The sequence below is a fragment of the Camellia sinensis genome, chromosome 10, assembly GCF_055761805.1.
Source record: "Camellia sinensis isolate YWXY chromosome 10, ASM5576180v1, whole genome shotgun sequence".
Taxonomy (NCBI): domain Eukaryota; kingdom Viridiplantae; phylum Streptophyta; class Magnoliopsida; order Ericales; family Theaceae; genus Camellia; species Camellia sinensis.
In genome coordinates this window covers 171,357,547-171,382,101 of record NC_138970.1, presented here as the reverse complement: position 1 = coordinate 171,382,101, position 24,555 = coordinate 171,357,547, and the positions used below count along the sequence as shown (strand labels likewise).

The window sequence follows — 24,555 nt, the reverse complement described above, 5'->3', positions numbered from 1 at the left end:
TGGAAATGAAGAGGAAAGCAAGGGGAACAAACCCCGAAAAGGCGGGAACGCCAAACGAGGCACCAAAACAAAAATGTGATCGGTGGAAAATGTCCGAAACGCGAAGAAAATCGCGAATCCTACGACGAAACGGGCGTAGAACGCGAAGAAACGGAGAAACGATGAGAGGGAAACGCTCTAGAGAGAGAGTGTGAAGGAATTCGGCGAAAGAGGAATGAGAAAATAGGGTTTTGAAACCCTATTTTAAAACACCCAAAGTGAAAAGTCGAATCTGCCTCGACTCAGCAACTGTTTGCCGGTCGGCAATATTTTGTGCCGGCCGGCAGTATTTTGTGCCGATGGATTTATTTTGCAGCCGGTGGACAGTCGGTGGCCTCCCCTCCCGGCCGGTGGTGTTTCCACAGCCTTGTTTAGGCCATGTGAGAAGTTTTGGGTCTTCATAGCTCAAGAAGGTGCAAGAAAGTGCATTTCCGACGCTCAACCGGCCTCCGTTTTGACCTCGGGTCGTGTTTTCTGTGCGTGGCACTCCAATTCATACAAGGTGTATCCTTTTCGTATCCTTTTGACTTTTACAAGATCCAAAAGTTGCCCCATGTGTATCGCATATCAATCGCACTGTTTTGTGCATTTCAAACCGTCACGCTGTTTTGTGCATTGCATTCCGTTGCGCGGTTTTGCGCATCTCATTACATTACCTGCGTAGACCGCATGTTTGTAATCATTTCTTTACTTGTGTAGACCGCATGTTAATTACATTACCTGCGTAGACCGCATGTTTGTAATCATTCTTTACTTGCGTAGACCGCATGTTAATTTCATTACTTGCGTAGACCGCATGTTTGTACTCATTTCATTACTTGCGTAGACCGCATGTTAATTACATTACCTGCGTAGACCGCATGTTTGTAATCATTTCTTTACTTGCGTAGACCGCATGTTAATTACATTACCTGCGTAAACCGCATGTTTGTAATCATTCTTTACTTGCGTAGACTGCATGTTAATTTCATTACTTGCGTAGACCGCATGTTTGTACTCATTTCATTACTTGCGTAGACCGCATTACTATATTTCTTTACTTGCGTAGACCGCATGTTTTGATTGCGTAGACCGCATTATTTTCATTACCTGCGTAGACCGCATGTTTTGATTGCGTAGACCGCATCTTTTTTAATTTCATTACCTGCGTAGACCGCATGTATTGCTTGCGTAGACCGCATCATTGTTCAATTTCATTACCTGCGTAGACCGCATTACTATATTTCTTTACTTGCGTAGACCGCATGTTTTGATTGCGTAGACCGCATTACTATCATTACCTGCGTAGACCGCATGTTTTGATTGCGTAGACCGCATTACTATATTTCATTACTTGCGTAGACCGCATGTTTTGATTGCGTAGACCGCATTATTTTCATTACTTGCGTAGACCGCATGTTTTGATTGCGTAGACCGCATCTTTATTAATTTCATTACCTACGTAGACCGCATGTATTGCTTGCGTAGACCGCATAATTGTTCAATTTCATTACCTGCGTAGATCGCATGTTTTGATTGCGTAGACCGCATTACTATTTTCATTACCTGCGTAGACTGCATGTTTTGATTGCGTAGACCGCATCTTTATTAATTTCATTACCTGCGTAGACCGCATGTTTTGCTTGCGTAGACCGCATAATTGTTCAATTTCTTTACCTGCGTAGACCGCATGCTTTGATTGCGTAGACCGCATCATTGTTCAATTTCATTACTTGCGTAGACCGCATGTTTTGCTTGCGTAGACCGCATGATTGTTTAATATCATTACCTGCGTAGACCGCATGTTTTGTTTGGGTAGACCCCATATTAATTTCATTGCTTGCGTAAACCGCATGTATTGCTTGCGTAGACCGCATAATTTGTTGATTTCATTACCTGCGTAGACCGCATGCTTATGATCAATTTCGTTGCCGGCGTAGACCGCATGCTCCACTTACATGTTTGTATTCCCACAGCATTGTTATGCTCCCCACTTGCTTTGCGCTGTCACGCATTTCGAGTATACTACTATACATGTTGCTAACGATATTGTACCTGTTAAGTGTGTTTTCTTTTCAGGCACGATATTGTATGTACGGTTCATTTGAAGCTGGTGCAACCAGACGAGCCGCACAGGTATTGTATCTCCCGAGTGAGACGTATTGAGAATTGCATAATTCTCTTACATCCTTTCTGCATTGTAATGTAGTTTGGTGTATGCTAGCTTAAAACTGTCGCATGTATGCTTCGTTACAGCTTTCTTTGCATGATCATAAGTTATGTCCGGCTCTGTGCATTGTCTTGAATTTTGCCCCTGCCTTCGGGCGCATACCTTTTTTGTCTTGCATGTTTGTCTAAGTCTTCGGCCTTGTCAAAAATGGGTCGTCTCTGGGCTTTGACATTCACTCCCGTCATTGTTATGACTTTCGAGTTCTGTCAAAGAGGGGCAACTGTAGACACCCCATTTTTGACGGTCCTCAAGACTTGGACGTCACCGTTTGAACACTCGGTGATTATCCATGTTTGTGTTCGTTTGGAGTTCCCGGAGGCCTCGGCTCGTGTGTCTTGCCTCAGGATCTCCGAACTCCACCGTTTAGTGTCTGGTTTTGCACCGAACACTTGTGTTTTGCCTTGGACAGGCAGGGTAGGACTTGTAGACCATCCCCACCCACCACCGGCAGTGGCTAGAGGCCACCGGCTGGTTTTTGCCTCCACCGGCACTGTAGTTTGCCGGTCGGCATAGTTTTTTGCTGGTCGGCACTTTTTAGTGCCGGTCGGCACTCTTTTTGGCCAAGATGGCATTTTTGGCCGGCCAACTACTGTGCATCTGCTTTTGCAGATATTTTAAGACAGCTGTCTTGCTTTTGGCTCCCCTCCATACACGTGTATGGAGGGATCTCTCTCTTGGAAGGTGGTCTTGTAAGCTTTACAAGACAAAAGCTTCTATATAGAGAGAGGTTGGTCTCTTGGCTTAAGGGGTTAGACACTTAAGATATTTTGAGAGCTTAGACAGCCATTGTTAGGGTTTGAGTTCTAGGGTTAGGGTTAGATACACATCCTATCTCTCTTTCCCTCTCTTTTGTGCTCTTGTGTGTGTTTTAGTCCATACTATTGCACACAAGCACCTAGTGTTTCACCTTCCTCTTGGAACTGAGGTTCTAAGGGACTGATTTTGAAGTTTTGGTGTTGGATTCAAGCTAAGGAAGGCCATTGGAGCATCATTGTTGAAGAAGGCTTCAAGGGTAAGAATCTCACCCCTTTTTACCCCATTTTTGCATTGTATTTCTACCTATCTTAAATTCGTTTTTGAGCTTAGTGTATAGTACAAAAAAAGTTCTGTTTTTAAGCCCTCTTGGTTATTTGTTAAGAGTGTTTTGTGGTTTGGGTAAGTTTGAATACCCTTAGGCCTTGAAAGGCCTCGTTTTGTGCCCTTTTGTGTGAACTCCGGGATTTTGGTGTTGGGGTCTCTTCACCACTGAAATCTTGAGGGATTTCAGTAGTGAAGGTGATGCCTTGAAGTCCCAAGAAGGAGTGGGCCACCCCCTCTCCTTATTGTCCTTGAAAAGGGCATGTTTTGGCCTCTTGAGGGAGCACCATGTTAGAGGGTGTATTGACCATGACTTGGCTGCTTTTTATGCTTAATATGTCATGTTATGCCTCTGTTTCTACTTGGTTTTGGTACTCCATGCATGCTTAGCATAGTTGCCATGCAATGCCTTGTTATGCCTTAACATGCCTTAGGTTGTGTGCCTTTGTTTCTAGCATGTTTTAGGCTTACATTTGTGAAGATTTTGTGCTTATCTTGACATGTTTTAGGTCTGTCCATAAGTGTTTGGGTTGATTTTGGCATGCTTGGTATAGCTCCTTTGTATTTGGGCTTGTTGGCCTTGAGCATATGAATGTATAGCATGACATCTTTGCATTGATTTGGTGATTTGGGATCATCCACCATGTCATTTCAGTCCTATTTGCATGCCTATATGTTTACCTTGGATGCATCTTTAATGCCTCATAAGCTTGTGTAGCAATGCTCCATGTTTTGGTGTTTATGCATGCCTTTGTTTTTGAGTCATTTGGATGCCATCTAAGTGGTCCTTAGGCCTTGTATTAATGTCCCAAAACTCTGTTTTTGGTCAATGAGTTCATGCCATGTTTGGTCTTGCTAAGTGTAGTTCAATACTCTATTGGTTTGCTTTGAGCGTTTGGGCCATTTGTTGCATGCTTGGCTTGATTTATTGCTTGGTTTGGCACCATGTTTTAGCATGATTTCAATGCTTATGTTGCATGCTATGTGTCCATGATTACCCCCTTTCAAATGTGTTTGAGAGTTGTTCAATTTGTGCTTAAGTGTTAGCCTTTCAACATATGTATGTGTGCATGTGTATTTGGTCCCTCATTGTAGTACTTTGGCCCTTGTTTTAGGCCTTATTGGAGCTGCCTAACCATGCCTAAGACCACCTTTTCATTGGCTAGCATTGCCTCGTATTTGCTTGCATGCTTGCATAAGTGTATCGCCATGCCATGTTGCATCCTTAGCTTGCATGCTTAGGTTGCATTGCATCTTGCATGCATGCCTTGTTCCTTGACTTGATGATAGGAATTGGGCCTTAGTTTGTTTGATTGGTTTGCATTTCATTTGACATGAAAGTTACATACTTGGTTCTTTGGGCCATCATGCATGGAAATGTGTGATTGGTGGTCCGAGAATCGAGGCACATGCCCCTTTGAGTCATTATCATGATAAGGGACACGGTTGGTGCATATATGTCTTGAATTGTGCTGCCATGCTTTGCCTTGCCCTCTGTTGCTGTCATTTGCAGATTCTGCAGGAACACTCTGCCGACCGGCAGTGTAAGGTGCCGACCGGCAATCATTTCCCTGCCGACAGCTTAACTTTGTGCCGGTGGCCATATCCCACTGCCGGTGGCAATTCCATGCAGCCGGTGATGTCCCCCAGCATCCAAGGAAGCAGTCCTGAGGTTTTGGCAGCCTCCAGAGAATTGAAGGAAGGAAAACAGAGGCAGCTCATGCATGGCGGCGCGTTTCTCGAGGCGATTTTCCTGTTTTCTTAGCTTAAGTTATTTTGCTTAGTTGATTAGGCAATTTGTAATATTAATTAGCTTGCGTAGTTAATTAATTTGTAATATTTATTTGGTCCCTCCGAGTGAGGGCAAATCTGTAATAAGTGTGTGTGGGTGGTGTGTATGTCTTCCAATCCCCACTTCTTTCTTCCCTTTTATTTACCTGCTTATGATGGTAGATTAGGGCATCTTTAAAATTAGCATACCTTATGCTATGCATGTGTGCATCCATTTGTATTGCATGCATTAGGCTCGGTACATCACGCTAACTGCATTTGTACTTCAATTCAAGAAAATTGAATATGTGATAGTTGATCGCATTTCATATGCCATGCTTAGATTAGCCGAGCCTATCTAATTGCATCCTGTATGTGTTGCATTAGGCAATTTAACATGAACTAGGACACGCATGTTTGCTAACTAGTTTATTGTTTTGGCACGGAGTACGATGTAAGTATTTACGCTTTAGCATCCCGCATGCGTGTGAGTGTTGCCATGACAGTATGCCTGCCATGCGGCTAAATGCTTATGTGTTAAACTGTTTGAATGCCTGTGGGTGGAGGTTGGATTGTTTGAGTTGGAAAAACTCATTGAAATCCGTGTTTTAGCCTACTTGCGAGTAGCAAATTCCAAAGCATTTTCAAAACAAACGGATATGTAATGTTTCTTTCCAAATTAGGCAATCTAGTCTATACTTGTTTGTTGCGCGCATAACATAGTAATTCTAGGCTAATAAATGGAATAAGAACACATAACGTTTTCAAAATCGGATATCATGGTTAGTAGAGGCCGGTCTTCGGACCGGGCGAAAGGGGGTGCTCATAGCTGACCTTCCCCGATCGTACCCAAGCTCCCGAGCCGAGACAACTCCGGTGATGACGGACATGTGGCCTTCGGCACCGAGTCAGGGTTTCCTAAATTTCCCCATTTAAAAAAATATTTAGGTGGCGACTCTATATCTGGCAAAGCAGTCCATGTTTGGCACTACTTTTTCAAAAATCTGTTTCTCAAAACGATTTGCCAGATTTGGACTCTTTGGTTCAGATTAAGAACCGCGACAACAAAATCGCGAGTCCGAACTGTAGTAGCATAAGGCCCCCCCCTCCGCGGGACGCGTCTACAGTTTTGTGGGAAATGGAGTAAAGGTCCCCATTTGTTTCCTCTTTTAATTGTATATTCTTTGGGTTGTAATGCCAACCAACACAGGAAGTACATTGACATCAATGTATTAATTTACTAACGTCGAGTTCAACATTGCGCTACTATTTTTTTGTTCAAATGAATGACCATGTTTGACGTGGGATTGGGTGTTTTATACACAAATAAGCTGAGATACATTAATCTTCATGGTCACATTTATGTTATGCATTTTTTGACGTTGTTTTTGGAGTTCAATGCCAATCTAACCATCTAATAGACATCGGTTTCTGAATTACAATAGGAAGTGTATGTCATGTTTTTGTTGAACCCATTCATCAAGTCGCAGGCAGGATTGATGTTTTCAATTAATTTTCAACTTACCAATGTTTTTTCAAAAAACTATGTTTGAAGTTATCATTTCCCCTTTGGAATCCCCATCAGGGTAGAGACCTTGCCAAACAAACTGTCCGATATATGTGTAATTTTTTTTAAAGCAATGTTTAGATGCTTGTGTAATGTAATGTCACATTATATATCACGCAACAACAATTGATAGCACATCTACGTATGTAGCATCAATTAAGGTGTAGCACATGAATGTAATCGCCAACACACAGATCATGAACGTACGGAATTTTTATCTCATATAATAACGACTAAACCTGTACCAACCCAAACCATTATCATACAAAACCAAAACATCATCAATCTAATCACACCATTCTCACGGTGTAATAAACAATATCAACCAAAACATTCAGTCTCGTCCGTAAAAAATCACTAACCTAGTTTCTGAACCCAAATAAAATGAATAGCAGCCAGTCACACCGGCTTCGACATTTCAGGTACGATAGTCTCTATCAAACACCTCCTGCCATCCCCGCACGTAGCCCTTTGACAGAGTCATTTATGAACATTTTGACCATCGATGAGTGAAACACTTATGGCGATGTTCCATACATCCTGTTGTCCACCTCGACGCCATGTACATATTACCAAAGTACGTAACAAACAAAAATTGCACAATTTGGCCTACAATGTATGACGCCATAGGCCACGTAATTTCCATTACACATCACGTCAAACAGACCTCAAACCAAGCACAAAACAGCATCGGGAAATACGCTAATGAAGTGTTAGCTTCATAGTAAGCAACTATGAAGTAATCTCACAAACATCACATTGGAGTTTTAAGGTTGACCCACACTATTTATGTTCTTTAAAAATGAAAAAGCGGGACAAAACACACTTACGAATCTGGCCCCTGCTGTGGGGAGTCCACGACCTGCATAAGCGTTCCATCAAAATTTTGGGCCCTTACATTCTCGTCCGCCACCCTTGGGTTCACAAAATTTTTATGGTGTGTAACAACCCACTCTTTCTATCATATCACCATACACCCTTAATTAGTTACACACCACAGCTATGTACCCATTTAACAATTAACATTAACTAAGCAGCAAACAAGGACGTATCGCACATAATCGGTCAAGATAGTACCGAATAACATCACCACTACAACACTTAAATAAAACACAATTAATGGTGTTTACCACTTTCAGCGCTTCGTTGTAGTGGTCATCGTGCATTCCTATTCTCTGCCGCATGGAATTATAATGCTTCCACGCCCCCGTCTCCGTATCGTGAACCATGACAGTCCAATGGCTAGCATGGTAAATCAGGAAAATGATGTACCTGTGCCCTCAAGCTGTTTTTGTGTGTACATTGAGATACCTTGTCCATGACAGCGAACTCGCATTCCTCATCATGTCTTGTATATGTGATTAAGACAAGTACATATCATTTGAATTAGTAACTATGACAGCGCAAATTCTTTTTAATTTGGTTTGTCATGTGGCTTGTTAGTACAGTGTCCATATACCGTGCATACGCTACTGTACATGTACACTGTTTCACCACTTTTGCTTAGAATATTTGCCTTCTTCTGCATCTCCACGATCATAGCACCATATGCATCAATCACCTACACGTGATCAACGTCACAACACCAACCAAAAAACAAACACAAATTAATATTACTAATTAACTATACAATAATAGAGTCACGACATTAAACAAAATGATATGTTGTACATACATTCCCATGTATTGAACTTTGTTGAACCAACGCCTGGATATCTGTGAAATGCACTTGTACCCTGGTGTCACCATCATCCCATATTATGGACCTACAATACATTACTTTATTTTCTTAACAATCAAACTACAAAATTACAAGCGATTTAAGAGGAACAAAATACAGTTGCATGTGTTAATGACGTATTACCCATCGCCATCGAAGATGTACGTGATTTCCAGTAATCTCTTTTCATTATCGGTCAGCATGTGCCACACAACGTGCTTCCTACTCATGCCAAACCCTTTCCATGTCTTTCTATCCACGTCTACGTCCTCTATATTATAAATAACCCCAGGCTCAGTTCCCTTGGTCACCACTACTTTGCGTCTTTGCTTAATACGCCTACCCATCCCCTCATACTCGTAATCGGATAACCTCAATTCACGGCGTGGGTTGTTTTTCACACACCGCACCATAGACTCCATTTTCATCCCTGGACTGCTACCAGTTGTGTTGTCATTCTGTGCGTAATCAACCTCGTCAACAACCAGGACGTTGTCTACCACGGCTTGCAATCCGGGGGTGCTGTCGTTTATGTCCATCCTTCCATCTAACGTATTATCAAAATGCTCCACCAATCAGTGGTTAAATCTTTGACTTTTTGCATGTCAGCTACATGATCTGTAGGACGCGTTGCTGCTTTATGCGTTCTGGTAGGAGTTGAAACAGATCGGTTCGCACTATCGCTTCTTTTACCTATGCCTGACCTAGTATTTTTTTTTGAAAGGCTGCCTGACGGCGTACAGTGAGCTCCACCATCGTGCCCAACTGCTTGCGTGATTACATATGCCTCACGGTCGTAAACGTGGTCATCAAATTTTGTTACTATTTGTTGCAGCTGCTCAACGAGTTTGGTGAGGCACGTAATTTCAGTATCTTTCGACATAATAACACTATCGAATCCAATAAAAATGGTGGCAAACTGCTCTCCCACCATCATCTCCATGGATGCAACTCGTCCATCCAATTCGCGCACTCTTTCTGATTTCGCATAAATTTTGCTATCCAACTCAGTAATTTTTTTCAGTGCTGCTGCTAATTGTTCTTCTGGACCCTCTGGGTTATTTCGCATAGGATCACCTTCCTACATGCTCGACTGGTCCAATAGATCTGGGAATAAGTGTGGCCATACTTCTTTGCATGCCGCTACTGTTGGTCCCTCCTTTTTCCCCCTTGCGGTGTCCCAATGAGTTGTTTTGCATTGCCGTCAACTATGTTACACTCAACCTCACCACCATAGGGTGAATCCGGTTGCCAACAATTCAGACTCGGTTCTATATCTTCCACAATATCCAAATCCACACTAGCTCAATGCTTAACACTTACGCTCACTGGGTTAACGTCCAACACTTCCCTCTCAAACGGGTTCTGCCTTAAGCCCGGCGATGTGCCATTCACAAAATAGCGCTCGATGATCGTCTCATTAAGTTTACAACAGTTCACCTGCATTAAATTGCCAGTGTTAAAACATTAGGCCACCGGGTGTAAGTGATACTAACACCACAGCAGAGTTACGATTGTTCATACCTGCATGGAACCCTCGGCCCCTAAGTCCACCGCTTTCAGCTTTGTTATTAGCGTCCCAATGTTTCATTTGCAAAATCTTGGGGATACATTATATTGCTCTGACGCAACAATTGACGTGTGCTTGCAAATAAGGAACTGCATACCAAAACCAAAAACATAACAATGTCAACATCCAAGCACAATAGATTAACTTCCTTTTGCATGCAACAATTAAATTCAGCATTGGGCCAGCCTTACGTACCAACAACGCGACTACCCAACCAGTCAATGTTTCAAGCCTACTGTGCAACTCATTCAGCGAGCAAATTAATGCGTTCCGGATGCTTGTAGTCCAATCATACGCACGTAAAGTCTCTAATTTATCAATCACACGCACGAAAGCCCACCTAATCGATTAGCCCGTTATAGCAAAAAACAATTTCGCACATATGTATAAGCACAATAACTTTGTCACATCCTCCTCATCACATTCCGTATCCCCTTGTAGCGCTACAACCAAAAAATCCTTTATGACTTTGGACGATATTCGACCAACGTTTTGACTGCGTCATTGTATAAAATCTGATGGTGCTTTCACCCTGTGCGTTAAATCTAACTTCTCTTTGCCACATTGAATGCCAAAGATCATCCGTATGTCACTATTTCTCAAAGGTAGGGCACTCCCCCCAATGAAAACTTCTCATCGACAGGGTTGTATGTTTGAATAATCTTGCACACTGTCGCATTACACTTTTTGTACGCTTTCAGATCCAAATTATGAACCCGAATTGCCTCAATCATAAGCCAAAAAGGTGTCTTCTGCAACTGTCAAATATGACCCTCATCCAATTGTAACTCAATCACAGTCTTGATCACCCCAGCCACATTGGATCAGTACATCAGGCGCGATGGGTCAACCACTGTTTTCCTAACACTGCCAAATGTTTTATTCTTCTTGAAAACAAGCTGGGTTTGTCTCTTCGGGGATAATCTGATTGACGTTTGCCCAGGTGACCGTTGTTGGGTTGTTCTAACTGGAGGACTACGCTTCGCGCTACGTCGTCCCGCACTGCCTGCCAAATCCAACAAATAATATTAGTTACCATCTTCGCATACATTTCATACAGCTATGAGAATATAACATTGGCAAAATGTACCCAATCAAAACATACAATCAGTTGTGTCGCTAACATAAATACTTGCTTGATGGGTTATAATGCTACGGTCCATATCATACAAGTACGATAAGTCAAATACCAACATACAATACAAGTGGAAACATATACGCATTTCACCACGTAACGAATTAGAAGTTACATACATTCAATGTCGCTGCACAAATGTAGGTTGGGGAAATGGTATTTCCCCTAAACGTCCTCTTGTTGAGTATCTCAAAACAATAAAATGCAGACTATTTACGACCAGCACACTCGTGTCGTTCTTGCATCCAAGACGTTGGTAGTGTGTTCTTATAGGTTCAGCTATCAGCCTTACAATTACATCGCAACTTAAAAAATACACAAAAACCAAAGCCCACACTATGTGATAAATGGACACCACATATCAAGCAGCAATTGTCAAGACAATAATTAATCCGAGAAAATGTACAGAGCCACCATTACACAATTAATTCAATCCGTCACAACAACCCATTCCAACAACTCAAGCCCAACGACAAGGGGGGTACTCAAATGGGCTCTAAACCAAGGACGTAATACAGTTCAACCAATAACATGTATCTTAGGTGTCAAACCTATTTGCAACACCATTGAAACATTTTTTTTCATAATTATCGTATGTTAATAATGTTATATTTCTTACCACATCTAACACACGTACCACCTTCCCAACAATTCACATTACCCACAGCAAACCAGCCCACTAAAAACACATTTCTATTGTGTGCCAACTTTCAACAATGAGCACACCCACAACAATATTGGAACTACAGACACCCATGTCAACACATTACAACAAATTTTTGTACATTAAGGTTACATACATGGTAATGCTTGAATGTGTAATGTGTTATCAGTGCAAAAACAAAAACAACCCAACCTGATGTTCCACAACAAGCACTACCCTCCACCCATTCCAAATGTACAAAAATTTACGACCATGTATGTGAACCTCAATCAGTGGAGGAAGCTCAAAACCTTATTGGGACAACCTAGCAATTTCCACATCACCAAAAAAGCCCCATATATCCCTCCCATTTGGTTGCCTCTCGCCAAAAATGTGTACAAATACGCCATTTAACATTACATTATGACTTACATGTTTAAAAAAAACAGGGGCCTAATTGGTTCATAAAATCCTAACTTGGGACTAATTGGTCCACATTACGCTGGGGCTCATGGTTTAACAATTCCAAAAACCCACATTACCCACAGCAATCCAGCCCACAAAACCCACATTTGCGTTGTTAGTAACCATTCCACTCTAAACACACCCACAATAACATTGGGACCACAGACACCCCTGTCAATACATCACAACAACACAACATATCCTGTACCACCTTCCCAACATTAGGGCCTATTATCAAATAATACTCACCCCAATCGATGTATGTTGAATTCAAACACTAACCCCAACCCGTATTCAAATGTAAAAAAAACTGTAATACCAAGCATGTAACATCAACATAATATGAAAACTACAAAACAGCATCCACAAACATATACCTGACACCATGCATTAACAAACACAACCGGCGATCAATGTGGACGATCGTATGAGAAATGTTATTCCATACACACACCTAGCGTTGCTCCACACGTCAAAGGATGCAGTGTTCGCTATGGAAGGGACGATTGGTACCTCCCAAATGGTATCTCGCAATTTTAGGGTTTCCTAACAAATGTGAATGTTACCTTTGATTGCACAATTGGTCCTCCAACATTACCAAACTCAACAAACATGAGCATTACAACAGGCTCCAACCTTCCATAATCAACCCTTCCATTTCAATCAGTGCGGGAAACCCAAAACCCTATTAGGACAATCCAGTAATTTCCACATCACCAAAAAGCCCTATATACCCCCTCTCATTTGGTTGCCACCCTGTCAAAATGTGTACAAATAGGTCATTAACATTGCATTGGGACTTATGGGTTTGACAGAAAAAACACAGTATTACTTGGTGCACAATTTCCTAACTTGGGATTTATTAGTGCTTTACCCCTTTTTAATATAGTCACCATATTTGGTTGAGTTTTCAAATTTTATTTCCTATAAAAACTAAAAATTAGTTTAGTCAAAAAAAAAATAATAAATAAATAAATAAATAGAGTAAAGAATTATTATTTTCATATGATTTTCTTGTTTAGAGCAGAAATAACTTTTAAAATAAATATATAGTTTTTAGTATTTGTTTTTGTCAAATCAATTTATTTTATATTTTTGGAGCATAAATACGTTCTTTTCTCCCCGTGTTTTTTTAATACACATATTTAGTCTTCGTTTGGCATTAGTTTTTTTAGTTATTTTTTTGTGTCGAGACTTTTTTAGTTTAGTTTTTTTAGCCTCGTTTGATTTGGCTTTTTTTTACTTTGATTAGAGAAAAAGTGTAATGATTATAGTTTATATATGACATTTTGTAGTGTTTTGAAAAGTTGGTAAAAAATTAATTTTTTGATTTCCTTGTGAGTTTTTTGTGTAAAAAAGTAGAGAGGTGATATGACTCAAAAAAGTTTAAAAAATTAAAAGGCTAACTTTTTACCAGCTTCCTAAGCCCGTTTGGTAGAGCTGTGGAAAAGTGATTATAACTTATAGCCTAACAACTTATAACTTATAACTGTGAACATAAGCTGATTTTTGACTTATAAATTAAGTTTATCCTCCCCCACTCAAAGAATAAGTTGATTTTTGACTTACAAAAAGTTATAAGCTGTATTGTTAAGCTGAACCAAATATATTAAAATAACTTAAATTAAATTAAAAACTTAAATAAACTGAAAATAAGTCTTACCAAACAGGGATTTCGTCTTATTGACTTATGTGGTTAATTTTATGTTTTGTATTTTTTTTGATAAATTGTTGTTAAAAACAGGGTAAATAAGGGGCAGTAGACTAAAAGGCCGGCATTGATTAATATATTAATACCAAAATTCAAAAATTGTTGGTTGAGAAAACAAGAATCAAATACTAGATCGTTGTGTTTAAAAAAAAAAATACTAGATTATTAACTATATATATATATATATATGACTTTATATATATATAGAGAGAGAGAGAGAGAGTATGAAGATGAGCGTGAATCCAGAAATTTGCTGACATGCGGGGGATGGTGGGGCGGATGGTGGAGCTCCGTGGGCCCCTCTCTTCCTTCTGACGTATTCTCTCTCTCTCTCTTCCCAATTCCTTTTTCCGTAACCACCACCACGACCACCACCACTAGCATCACCGATCTTCAATAACTTGGCACCTTTCGATTCCCTATTTTTCGTTTCAGTTACGCTTTCCTTATGCTTCTCCTTCTCAAATCTCTCCATTTTTCATTCATTTTCACTCAGATCGCCCCCATGGATTCTCCAAAATGATCCTTCATTTTCAGGTATTTTTCTCTGATTTATCTCTTCTACGCGTTTATGTATTCTTTCTATGATTCATAACTCTGCACTGTGGGATTTACAGGATCTGACACAGTCAATCCATTCTATTTTCAGGTAATTTTTGCATATATATATATATATATATATTCAAGTTTGTTTTTTTTTTTTTTTTGCAAATTGTAGTTTATGTTGATGAGTTCTGTCTGATCTAGGTCTAGAAATTGATCGATTCTTAGGTGTAGTTTTGGTTTGTGAGGCTGTTAAACATGAATTCGTTGGTTAAAGACCAAAGTAGATTTTTCCGGTAACAATACCTAAATCAATACCTAACATGTGTGTGTGTGAATGTGATGAAGAAGTTCACTAAAGATCAAAACAAGAAAGCAAATCTGAAAGAACAATTCACAATCATCAAAGATTGTCCAATGTACTGAGTGAGTCTCATAGAGCCTGAACTTCTGATAATAGGTTAGGGAGTGTCTTATGAGACTGATGCATTCATTAATTCATAACCAGATGCATTGATCTTTTTTGTCATTTCATTTGTAATTTTCTTTATATTTATCAGATCACATGCATATGCATTGATCATCTCATTTCTACAACTTTTTCTTTTTTTTTTTTTTAATTTTTTAGTTGCATCACTTCACACGATTGTACTAATGTTGTTTTTAGTTGTGACTGTTCATTTATTACTTTTGATTTGAGTTTGGAGAGGAAACTAATTACTTGTTTTCTTTTCCTAATTTTTTTGTTGTTTCTTTTAATCTCACTGCATAGGACAGTGTTTATTTTTTATTTTTTTGATAACCGGAACCGTGTTGTAGGCCCTTTGGACCCATCCCAGGAGAGTAAACCCAAGGATCAAGCAACACCCCGTAATCACATTATCCGGGCGAACGGGAGGGTCTGGCAAGACTCGAACCTGAGTTAGGCATGTGGGGAGCATACCCACTGACCTACTAGGCTTGCCCCTCGGCGTATGTGTAGGACAGTGTTTAAGATGACGTTTCAGACTTCAGAGGTTTTTTTGACCTCCAGTTCCGTGGCATACCAAGTCCGCCTTCTTTTTTTCAGATGCATATATTTTGGCAGAAAATTCATTTCCATTTAATAGATTCAGAACTTATGTGAAGAAGCTGGTTAGTATGTCAGGTTTGCATGCATGCCTGTATGCACATGCACGTGCACCTGCACGCACACGTAGGTTTATGTGTCTGCATGTGCATGTAGAATACGATACGGACATTTTAAAGAATATACACATGCTAATTCAAGTTAATAGATACAATATACACATGCTAATTCAAGTTAATAGATACAACAATATTTGGCAATTTAAATTCTCTCCCATAAATGCTATATGAAATTAGTAAAACAACTAATTTGGGCACCAATTCACATGTTATATATCAAAAAGAAGTATAAAGCTACATCAGTGTATTGCATTTTGGCTGTGAAATATTTCATCTTTAAGTTGTGATGATGCTTATGGAAGATATGTGGAATGCTTCTTTTGAAGCAATATTCACATAACACTAAGAAATTTTAGTTTGTACCATACATTTCATCACACTTACAGAAGTTTTTACTCTTTTCATTAAGGTTCTAATTTGTTAGAAATTGTTTCCCTCTATGATGAAAGTCTTAGTCTTTTTTATTGCCTTCGACTGCAAAGTAGTCTTATTTGTTACCCATATTTGATACAAATTAACAATGCATCATATCTCTTCAATAATGAGCCGGTGGTTCCTCAATCAGGAATAGAGAATTGAAAAGGATTAAAGGTACCTAAATCTATAACTAACAAGTTTGATCAAATGTAGTTTTCTAATGCCGTGGCAAGGGAAAGAAGAAAACCCTTTCTAATCTGAATAATGCATTTAGAGACATTCCTGGAAGACCAAAATGATGTATATGGTATTGTATTTGTATGTGCCAACTTTGATGCATAAAGAAAAAATTTGAAGTTTCAAATTTGAACTTTTAGGCTTTTACATAGAATTTGTTGATGCATGGGTTCACTTGTCAATTTGAACTTATACGTTGATGTTTAATCACACATCTCGTGAGGTGTCACCTTGCCATGTAAATCGGCCGAGGTTGACATACATGGTGCCTTAGCCTTGAATTGAGGCACTTCTCCCGGAAGCTAAGCACACTCGGTCAAGTTAGATCTCCAGCCGAGCATGCCCTCTGATCACTGTTATTCTGACGCGATTCTATTTGGACTGCATTAATTGCATATGGTGTTACATAGGAATTAATATCTTTTGAATTGGCAGCTTGTGATATTTTATAATTTGACTGCTGCTCATCTTTTACAGGTGAACTGTTGCTGGTCATTCTATTTGCACTTTTCAGAAGCAATAAGATTTGCAGCCAATTTGATTTCAATCTTTGAAAATGTTGGGAGGAAACAACAACAATACTGTGCTTCCTGTTTTTATTGATGAGAATCATTTGCAATATCATGCTAATGCATCGAATCAGCTACAGTTATTTGGAAACTGTGAGTTCTGTTTTCATTCAGGTTGTGTTTGTGTATATATTTATCCTTGGTATTTGAATGCCCTTAACTTGGTGGATGTATCCACTTACTAGTTGTTTTTCTTGTATGTTATTTCACTAGGATGTCTATTTGGTTGGCCTTTTATCTTTTGGGTTTTGCTAGTCTGCTCTAATGGATGTATTGTTTTGCTCCTGCTGGTTATTGATTAATAGAAACCTGATATGCTTGGACCAATTGATAGTTGCTTCTGTTTAGTGACAATAGTGCATCCTCCCTACTTGAACTGTACATATGAGGACCCTCGCTCATCCAAACTGCTGGTTGGGTACTGAAATGGTGAAATTTACTATTATAGGACTCTATTCTTGGAATTGAAATGATACGTTTTTAAGTGTTTGCTTTCTGGCTTAGAAACTCTTTAGGCAGGCTATTGCATTGGACATTTGCTAAATAGGCACGACCCTGTTGAGAAGAATTTATCCTCTTCCCATGTGCATACAACTTAGTTGATCATTCCTTTAAGTTGGGTCACTGTGCTTCACTTATATTTAATTGAACTTTGAATTATTCTGGTTGCGTGGAAATTATTTTGTAATCCTCTAATTAAAGGGAAAAAAGAAGGTTATGGCTACATCTTTAGGGTTCTGGACTGAGCTTTGTAATTCTTTGGGCAAATTACATATACCCCTCTCAAGGTTTGGCTAAATTACAAATACCCCCTGAGGTTTGAGAAATTACAAATTTCTCCCTGAATACTATATTTGCATAACAAATTAGCGGGTAATTTGTTATGAAATTTAAACCTCAGGGGGCAAATTGTTATGAAAATACAAACCTTATGGGGCGGGATGTAATTTCCGAAACCTCAGGGGTATCTGTAATTTAGCCAAACCTCAAGGGAGGTATATGTAATTTGCCCTAATTCTTTTTGTTTTTTATGTTTTTTGTGGATGGGGGTTGAAGACATGGGCTCGTTTGGTTTGATTTTCTGAAAAAAATTTGGGAAATTTTCTCTACAAACAAGTTTTCAAAAATAATTAAACCAAACAAATTTTCCCAAAAAAATTTCTCAAAACTTGTAAACCAAACAAGTTTTCCAAACAAATCTCTCTCTCACACATATCAAATCAATCACTTTTTCCAAAACTCTATCTCAAAATAATTTTCCAAAACATCTTTTAAAAAAAACCAAACCAAACATGTTTTCGTACTTTTTATCTCTAAAACACATCTCTCAAACACAAACCAAACATATGTTTTTACTTTGTTCAATCTTGTTACCTTTCTTATAGTTGGACTGACTTTTATGTAACCACTGCGCAATTTTTGCTACAGTGCCAGTTGGATGTAATGTTGATCCAGTAAATTATTTTGGGAACGAGCATAACCCCCCTATGCTCCAGCCTAATAAACAAAGCAGGGGAGCAGAAAATATCTCAAGGCAACAAAAGCGTCAGATTTCTCTGAATTACAATTTGTTTCATGATGAAGCTGATCAAGCGGCAAGCATACCAAACCAAAACCCTGTATCAACTGGGTTAAGGCTGTCGTATGATGATGATGAACGCAACTCCTCTGTTACTTCTGCAAGTGGAAGTATGACAGCAGCACCACCAATCATTTTGTCTCTTGGTGACAACATTAGGACTGAACTTGATCGGCAGAAAGAAGAATTTGATCAGTATATTAAAATTCAGGTATATTGAATCATAATGAGACCAATCATTGATATGGTGTCCATAATGAAGTCTTTGGTTTGGTAGCTGTTGTGCCAATTTTCTTTTAGGTTTAACAAATTTTAAATCACAGATGACCAACTCTGATCTTGCGAAAGAGTTCATAATTAATATTCCTACTAGAGTTTCAGTGAAGAAACAAATTATAAAATGTTAAATCTCTATATGGAAAAACTATTGTTCGTTAATGTTGAACCGTGGGATCTTCTAGGGTTTCTTATTTTGTTCTCAGAACACCATATTATGATTATTTGCTCTACAATAGTGTGTAAGCTTCATTGCAGATAATTTATGATGATTTTCGTCTTGCTCTTTGCAACTGAACATATATAACCGTGTAAACAGGAAGAAAATCTGGCAAAGGGGGTAAGGGACATGAAGCAGAGACACATGGCATCATTCCTGACTGCTATAGAGAAAGGTATGAGTCAGAAGTTACATGAGAAAGATCTCGAGATGGAGAACATAAACCGTAAGAACAAAGAACTCGTTGAGAGAATTAAGCAGGTGGCAATCGAAGCCCAGAACTGGCACTACCGAGCAAAGTACAATGAATCAGTGGTTAATGTCCTGAAGAACAACCTCCAGCAGGCAATTTCACAGGGTCCTGATCAAGGCAAGGAAGGATTTGGAGACAGTGAAATTGATGATGCTGCCTCTTATATCGATCCAAACAAATACCTCGGTGTTCCAGGTGGGTCAGGGAAGTCTGCTTCCTTGATGTGCAGAGCATGCAGGTCTAAAGAGGTAACCATCTTGTTGATGCCTTGTAGGCACTTGTGTTTGTGTAAGGATTGTGATGGGTTAATTGGTGTTTGCCCTATATGCCAATTGGTGAAAACTGCCAGTGTCCCTGTGTACTTGTCGTAAATTAGTGATCAAATAACTTAAAATTGAAAATATTCTCCACAATCTGTGTTTTATTGAAGTTATCGTCTCTCTCTTTGAACTTTTGGGAATGTATGTGGATGACTAATTATATTCATGAAATCAAATGGAATTGAGTTACCGCTGCTGCTCTGGTGTACAACGAGTCCGCATTCTGTTTTGCTTCCTTTCAAGCTGTTTTGTTGAAATGTCTGTAAAACAGTTTGATCTTAAAATACCTTTATGATTCAGGTTATTTATTTGGATATATGGGATCTCATGGAAATGAGTTCAGTTTTTTGTTGAAAAATGATTTACAATGATGTGACATTGGTATTCTTGTAATTATAAACCATAATATGCAATATAAAATAAGAATACTTGTCTATATGATACACAACTATACAATGTAGAATATGCAATGAAACAATGAGAACTTAAAACAAAACTAGAAATCAAAATTACATCATCAAAAGATTAATGGGCTAATCTGCAGGTAAAAATGACACACATTGTCCATATGCAAATCTTCTGAACCAAGGCGGCTGGCAGACATTAAGGTAAACGGAAGCCAAGTAATAAGAAAGCAAAAGACCAGCTTGTTAATTATAGTTGTTTTCCAATGTCAAAGTTCATTAGATTCTTCGTCTGTTGTCCACTCGTGTTTTCTTGGAAGGCGCAGCTTCAAAATGCTCGACATTTGATTGAATCTAAAACAAGGGAAGGAAAACATAATGTTGAATTAAAGCCCATTTTAAAACACTCTTGAAGAGAATCATGCAGTACACATTAACCGTACCTTATTAAGCTTCTCTCTGACCAACTGAACCGTTTGATTCATTGATTGAGATGGAAAATAATCCTGACATTCGGAAATAGCAAAAAAGCATTTGTTGGCCCAGAAAAACTGAAAACATATGTAAGTAGTAAATTTGAAATTTATGAATGAGGAGGTCAAACAACCATTTGGTCTTTCTTTTTTTTTATTTTTGCACTACCAACTCATTAGAGCTGGCATTAGTACTATCATTTTAGAGCACTGAATCAGTGCTGAAGCATAAAAAAAAATACTTCAAACCACTAATGACGTGGCACCATGTGGACTGATGTGATAGTTTGGTTTTTTTATTTTTATTTTATTTTATATTTTTGCACTGCCAGCTCATTAGAGCTAGCATTAGTGCTATCATTTTAGAGCACTGAATCAGTGCTGTTTGGGGCAAATTCACTAGAAGAATTGAACAATCGCCAATAAAAGAAAGCATGTTTTTTTTATACGACACTGCTACTGAAATAAGCCTCAAAGCCAACATCATTTGGAGTGCTTCTACATTTTGAGATTCTGCTGGCTAACAAGTGATAAACTACACCAGGACGATAAGGCTATATTTTTTTTCTGCCACAATGAATGTATGAGATGCAAGATATGAATCTATGCTACAGATAACTTTTGGAAAATGAGGGGGCATGGTTTTTGGAATCAAATCCTGTGGAAAATGTCATGATTTTTGGAACAGAGTGAGTTAATGAGAAATGTCTAGCTATTTACCAATCTTGTCATTTTGAAGTTTTTTTTTTAACAACTCAAATACTTAAATAGTGCTGTCGTATGACAAAGTTAGCATATATATTTGAAACTGCTAGTCATCACAAAGTACATCGAAATTACAACTTTGATTCATTTAATCCAAAGGGCCCGTGTAAGTGTGAATATATATATATATATATATGATGGAAAAATATCTACTTTAAAAAAATTGGGCAAGTGCTCCGATTCAATTCATGTAAGTAGTCAGGTGGAAATTAAACAGGCAGATGTCATTTTATAAAATAGTAGCAAACCTTGTCAGAAGTAACCCTTGTCATTGAAGAATCTTTACTGTGAGAAATATGTTGCGACTCTCCAGTATCCCTACGGTAAGAACAAAAAAACTCATCTCTTATATTACAATAAAAGAGCGTCCACGGAGCTTTATTGACAGAACAACTGCAAATTTGAACTGAATCGCATACTATACCTTTGGCTAGAGTTTATCAATTGGGAAGTGCTGCGTGTTTCTGGTGGAGATGCAACCACGGATGGTTTGGATCTTCCAGCTGAAATCATTGAGATATTGGCAAAACAACCAAAAAAAAAAAAAACGCTTAGTTTTTCAATTCAACAACTGAAGAACATTTTCCTCTTATCTACCTGAAAATATCATAAATCAGGATTATGCAAATATCAAGAAAAGAACCTTACGATTCAAGCGTGCTAGAACTTCCTTTCTACGGCCTTCTAATTTATCCTTGGTGTCTGACAGGCTCTCGTAATGAGGTGCATATGAGACCTGAAGTCGATTCCCAAGGAAAACAAACTCATCCAATTTCCTTTTTGCAAACCTATAACCAGAAAGAATTAAAGCTTCAAACACCACTAAATTCGAATAAGAATAAGTATTAACATCAATATATTAGACACAAAATTTAGAGGTTTATACACAGATGACACATCAAAGAATTTTAAGCACCTTGCATTGTTGACTACATAAAATTTGATCCAGTAAACATCGGTGAATGGTTCGCAGTCTTCATCATCCTTTGGTTTGCATCTGAAGAAGGCAAATAAATGAATCAATGTAATGTAACCCACCTCTCAAATAACACTAATATAACAATTATGTCTAATAAGTATAAGGTTTGAACACAACTTTCCAAAGCACTAGAAGTGCAATATTCTGAAAATGATGATAACTCCTCTCAACTAAAGAAATTGCAAATAAATTCTGACAGAGTCAAGAAGACAAATATACAGAAATGAATCACATTATTTTTTTTGATAACCTAGTATCTTCTGGCCCATTGGACCGCCTAATCCAGAGGACAAATCACACCCTCCACTACCAGAGGACCTGATTAAAGTCGGGGCAAAGTCCTGAGACCTTGGAGAGAGCACAGCCTAGGTCAACCCTTGGATTTCATAAATGAATCACATTATATCACCCCAATTCTACAATTCTGGCATAATCAAAAGGAAAATAATAATAATAATTTGATTTAAAAGCAAGAGCAAGGAAACATGTGTGTAATATATGTCAAATCGAATCCTGAATCATTTTACTAAAATAGTAAATTATGAATTGTAAGATTCTCTATATTTAGCATAATATATATAAAAAAATCAACGTCATTTCATACATTAGGTAAATTGTAAATTATGAATTGTGAATTTGGTTTAAATTTGATACGTATCATGTATCTATATATATATATATATATATAGAGAGAGAGAGAGAGAGAGAGAGAGCTTACTCTTCAATCTCTCCATAAGATCCAAACAATTTAGACAATTCATCACCGCATCCCAATGCCGGAACGTTCCTCACGATCAAATATCTGTGATGAACACAATTCAATCGTTCAAAAACAACCAAGTTGCAATGGAAAATTCAAATTTATACAACGAATTAGGGTTGCTTTGCCAACAAACAAGATTGATATAGATATAGACTAGATATATAGAGAGAAACAAACTTTGATTCGTCGCAAACTGTATACACTCGAACTGCAGGTGAGTCGTCTCTGTATCGAGACATGTCCGATTGCTGAACTCTCTCTCTGTGACATGAAACACATTTGTTATGAGAAGACGAAGGCGCGCAAGTTAGCAAATGCCAGCATGGGCCTCAACTTTGGGTCTTGTTTTGGGCTTGTTAATGTTTGATCACTGTCTAGCTATGGATACAGAACATGGGCCCCTTGGGTTGGGCCCAATATATTTTAGAATGCAAAATTTAATTACGGAACGCGACACAAAATGTGTGATTCTCGACACAAAAAAAAACATTTTAAAAAAAGTATAGAAGTGCAAAAATGACCCGCAATCTGTGGGCAGCCCGAAAACTGCTCACAGTCTGGGGTGGAGCTAGCTCGTTTAGGCCCATTTGGGCCCCGGCCCAGCCTAAGACCTTAGGCCAGGGTCTAGACTATCATTTTGAAGCTCGGCTCAACCTGTGGGCCTGGCCCGCTTAAGGCCCACTTAAGGCCCGGCCTGAGGCCTGGCCCGCGCAGAGACCCAGTGTTTTTTTTAGTGAAAAATAATAAAATTTTGGTGAAAAAAATAAACATAAAAAAATTTGTTTAGACTCACCCAAGCTCGAGCCCAGGCCAGGAGGCCCACCGCCTTGCCCAAGGCCTGAATATCCCCTGGATCTAATTTTTTGGCCTGTGGGCCGGCTCGGCCTGGCTCGAATTTTGGCAAAAGCCCACGAGGTCCAACGTGGCCGGGCCGGGCCAAATTTAGGCCTCGTTTGACAAGTTAACATTTTAGCAAAAAAGTCAAAAAGTTACTAAAAAAGTAAAAAAACCTATAACCTATACCAAAAAGTCAAAGATTCCCTTTTCTCTCTATTTTTTGCACATCTTTTCGTAAAAAGTCAAAAAGTCACCCCAAATATATTAGTTTTTTTTACTTCATATATTAGCCAAAAAGTCAAAAAGTTACTAAAATAACATGTTCCCAAACGAGGCCTTACACCCCTATGTTTTGTGTTTATTTTTGAAGGATTTTGTCAAAATTCCCTCATAATAAAATTTTAATGTATTAAGGAAAATTACAAAAAAAAATTCTTGAAAAGTCGAACAAATATCACTATTATTAAAATATCAAATTTTAAAATAATATAACTTTTAATGTAGATATCAATTTTTTTAAAAATTAATATTTTTAGAATTCTCTCATCAAGGTCTATCAAATGATCCATGTTGACTGTGAAATTCTTTTTTAAAAAAAAAGTATTACAGGTGAAATTGATGTAAACGGTAACATGTTACCGTTACCCTGTTTTACAGTAATATGTTACTCTGACAATATTGTCCAAAAGAAAAAAAAAATATATATATATATATATATATTATTTTGTCCTTATCCAATTATGTATTTTTTTTCTTAAAGAGTTTATGAAAAAAAAAAAATTAAATTGTCATTTTCATCGAACAAAGGTCCAAGGGAGGGATTTTC

At 38.4% G+C, this 24,555-nt stretch overlaps 2 protein-coding genes across 7 annotated transcripts; one reads left to right on the top strand and one right to left on the bottom strand.

The window, feature by feature from the left end:
• The first annotated feature begins 14,004 nt into the window (after nt 1-14,004).
• On the top strand, nt 14,005-19,704 carry LOC114306380 (SBP (S-ribonuclease binding protein) family protein). 5 transcript variants are annotated; one of them, XM_028251594.2, is made up of 6 exons: nt 14,115-14,443; nt 14,524-14,555; nt 15,269-15,583; nt 16,769-16,953; nt 18,289-18,650; nt 19,035-19,704. In XM_028251594.2, exons 4-6 carry the CDS (start codon nt 16,848-16,850, stop codon nt 19,557-19,559), a joined length of 993 nt encoding a protein of 330 aa, XP_028107395.1. In that variant the 5' UTR covers nt 14,115-14,443; nt 14,524-14,555; nt 15,269-15,583; nt 16,769-16,847; the 3' UTR covers nt 19,560-19,704. The 5 variants fall into 5 exon arrangements, with proteins under 5 accessions (XP_028107394.1, XP_028107396.1, XP_028107395.1 ...); XM_082893326.1 differs by having other exon boundaries at nt 14,117-14,443; nt 15,269-15,421; XM_028251593.2 differs by lacking the exon at nt 15,269-15,583 and having other exon boundaries at nt 14,005-14,443.
• A 188-nt stretch (nt 19,705-19,892) lies between these two features.
• On the bottom strand, nt 19,893-23,248 carry LOC114306381 (RNA-binding (RRM/RBD/RNP motifs) family protein). 2 transcript variants are annotated; one of them, XM_028251598.2, is made up of 8 exons: nt 23,070-23,248; nt 22,848-22,931; nt 22,067-22,147; nt 21,799-21,938; nt 21,575-21,653; nt 21,399-21,468; nt 20,356-20,418; nt 19,893-20,266 (listed from the first exon to the last, which is right to left on the bottom strand). In XM_028251598.2, exons 1-8 carry the CDS (start codon nt 23,129-23,131, stop codon nt 20,192-20,194), a joined length of 654 nt encoding a protein of 217 aa, XP_028107399.2. In that variant the 5' UTR covers nt 23,132-23,248; the 3' UTR covers nt 19,893-20,191. The 2 variants fall into 2 exon arrangements, with proteins under 2 accessions (XP_028107399.2, XP_028107398.2); XM_028251597.2 differs by having other exon boundaries at nt 20,356-20,463; nt 23,070-23,227.
• Between the last annotated feature and the right edge of the window lie 1,307 nt (nt 23,249-24,555).

Excerpts from the sequence above, each read along its gene's own strand:
- LOC114306380 (XM_028251593.2), top strand. The coding sequence starts at position 16,848 with ATGTTGGGAGGAAACAACAACAATACTGTGCTTCCTGTTTTTATTGAT. Across the intron at positions 16,954-18,288 it reads GCTACAGTTATTTGGAAACT|TGCCAGTTGGATGTAATGTT; the intron begins GTGAGTTCTGTT and ends TTTTTGCTACAG. Across the intron at positions 18,651-19,034 it reads ATCAGTATATTAAAATTCAG|GAAGAAAATCTGGCAAAGGG; the intron begins GTATATTGAATC and ends CCGTGTAAACAG.
- LOC114306381 (XM_028251597.2), bottom strand. The coding sequence starts at position 23,131 with ATGTCTCGATACAGAGACGACTCACCTGCAGTTCGAGTGTATACAGTT. Across the intron at positions 22,932-23,069 it reads ACAGTTTGCGACGAATCAAA|ATATTTGATCGTGAGGAACG; the intron begins GTTTGTTTCTCT and ends TGTTCATCACAG. Across the intron at positions 20,267-20,355 it reads TCAGAGAGAAGCTTAATAAG|ATTCAATCAAATGTCGAGCA; the intron begins GTACGGTTAATG and ends CCCTTGTTTTAG.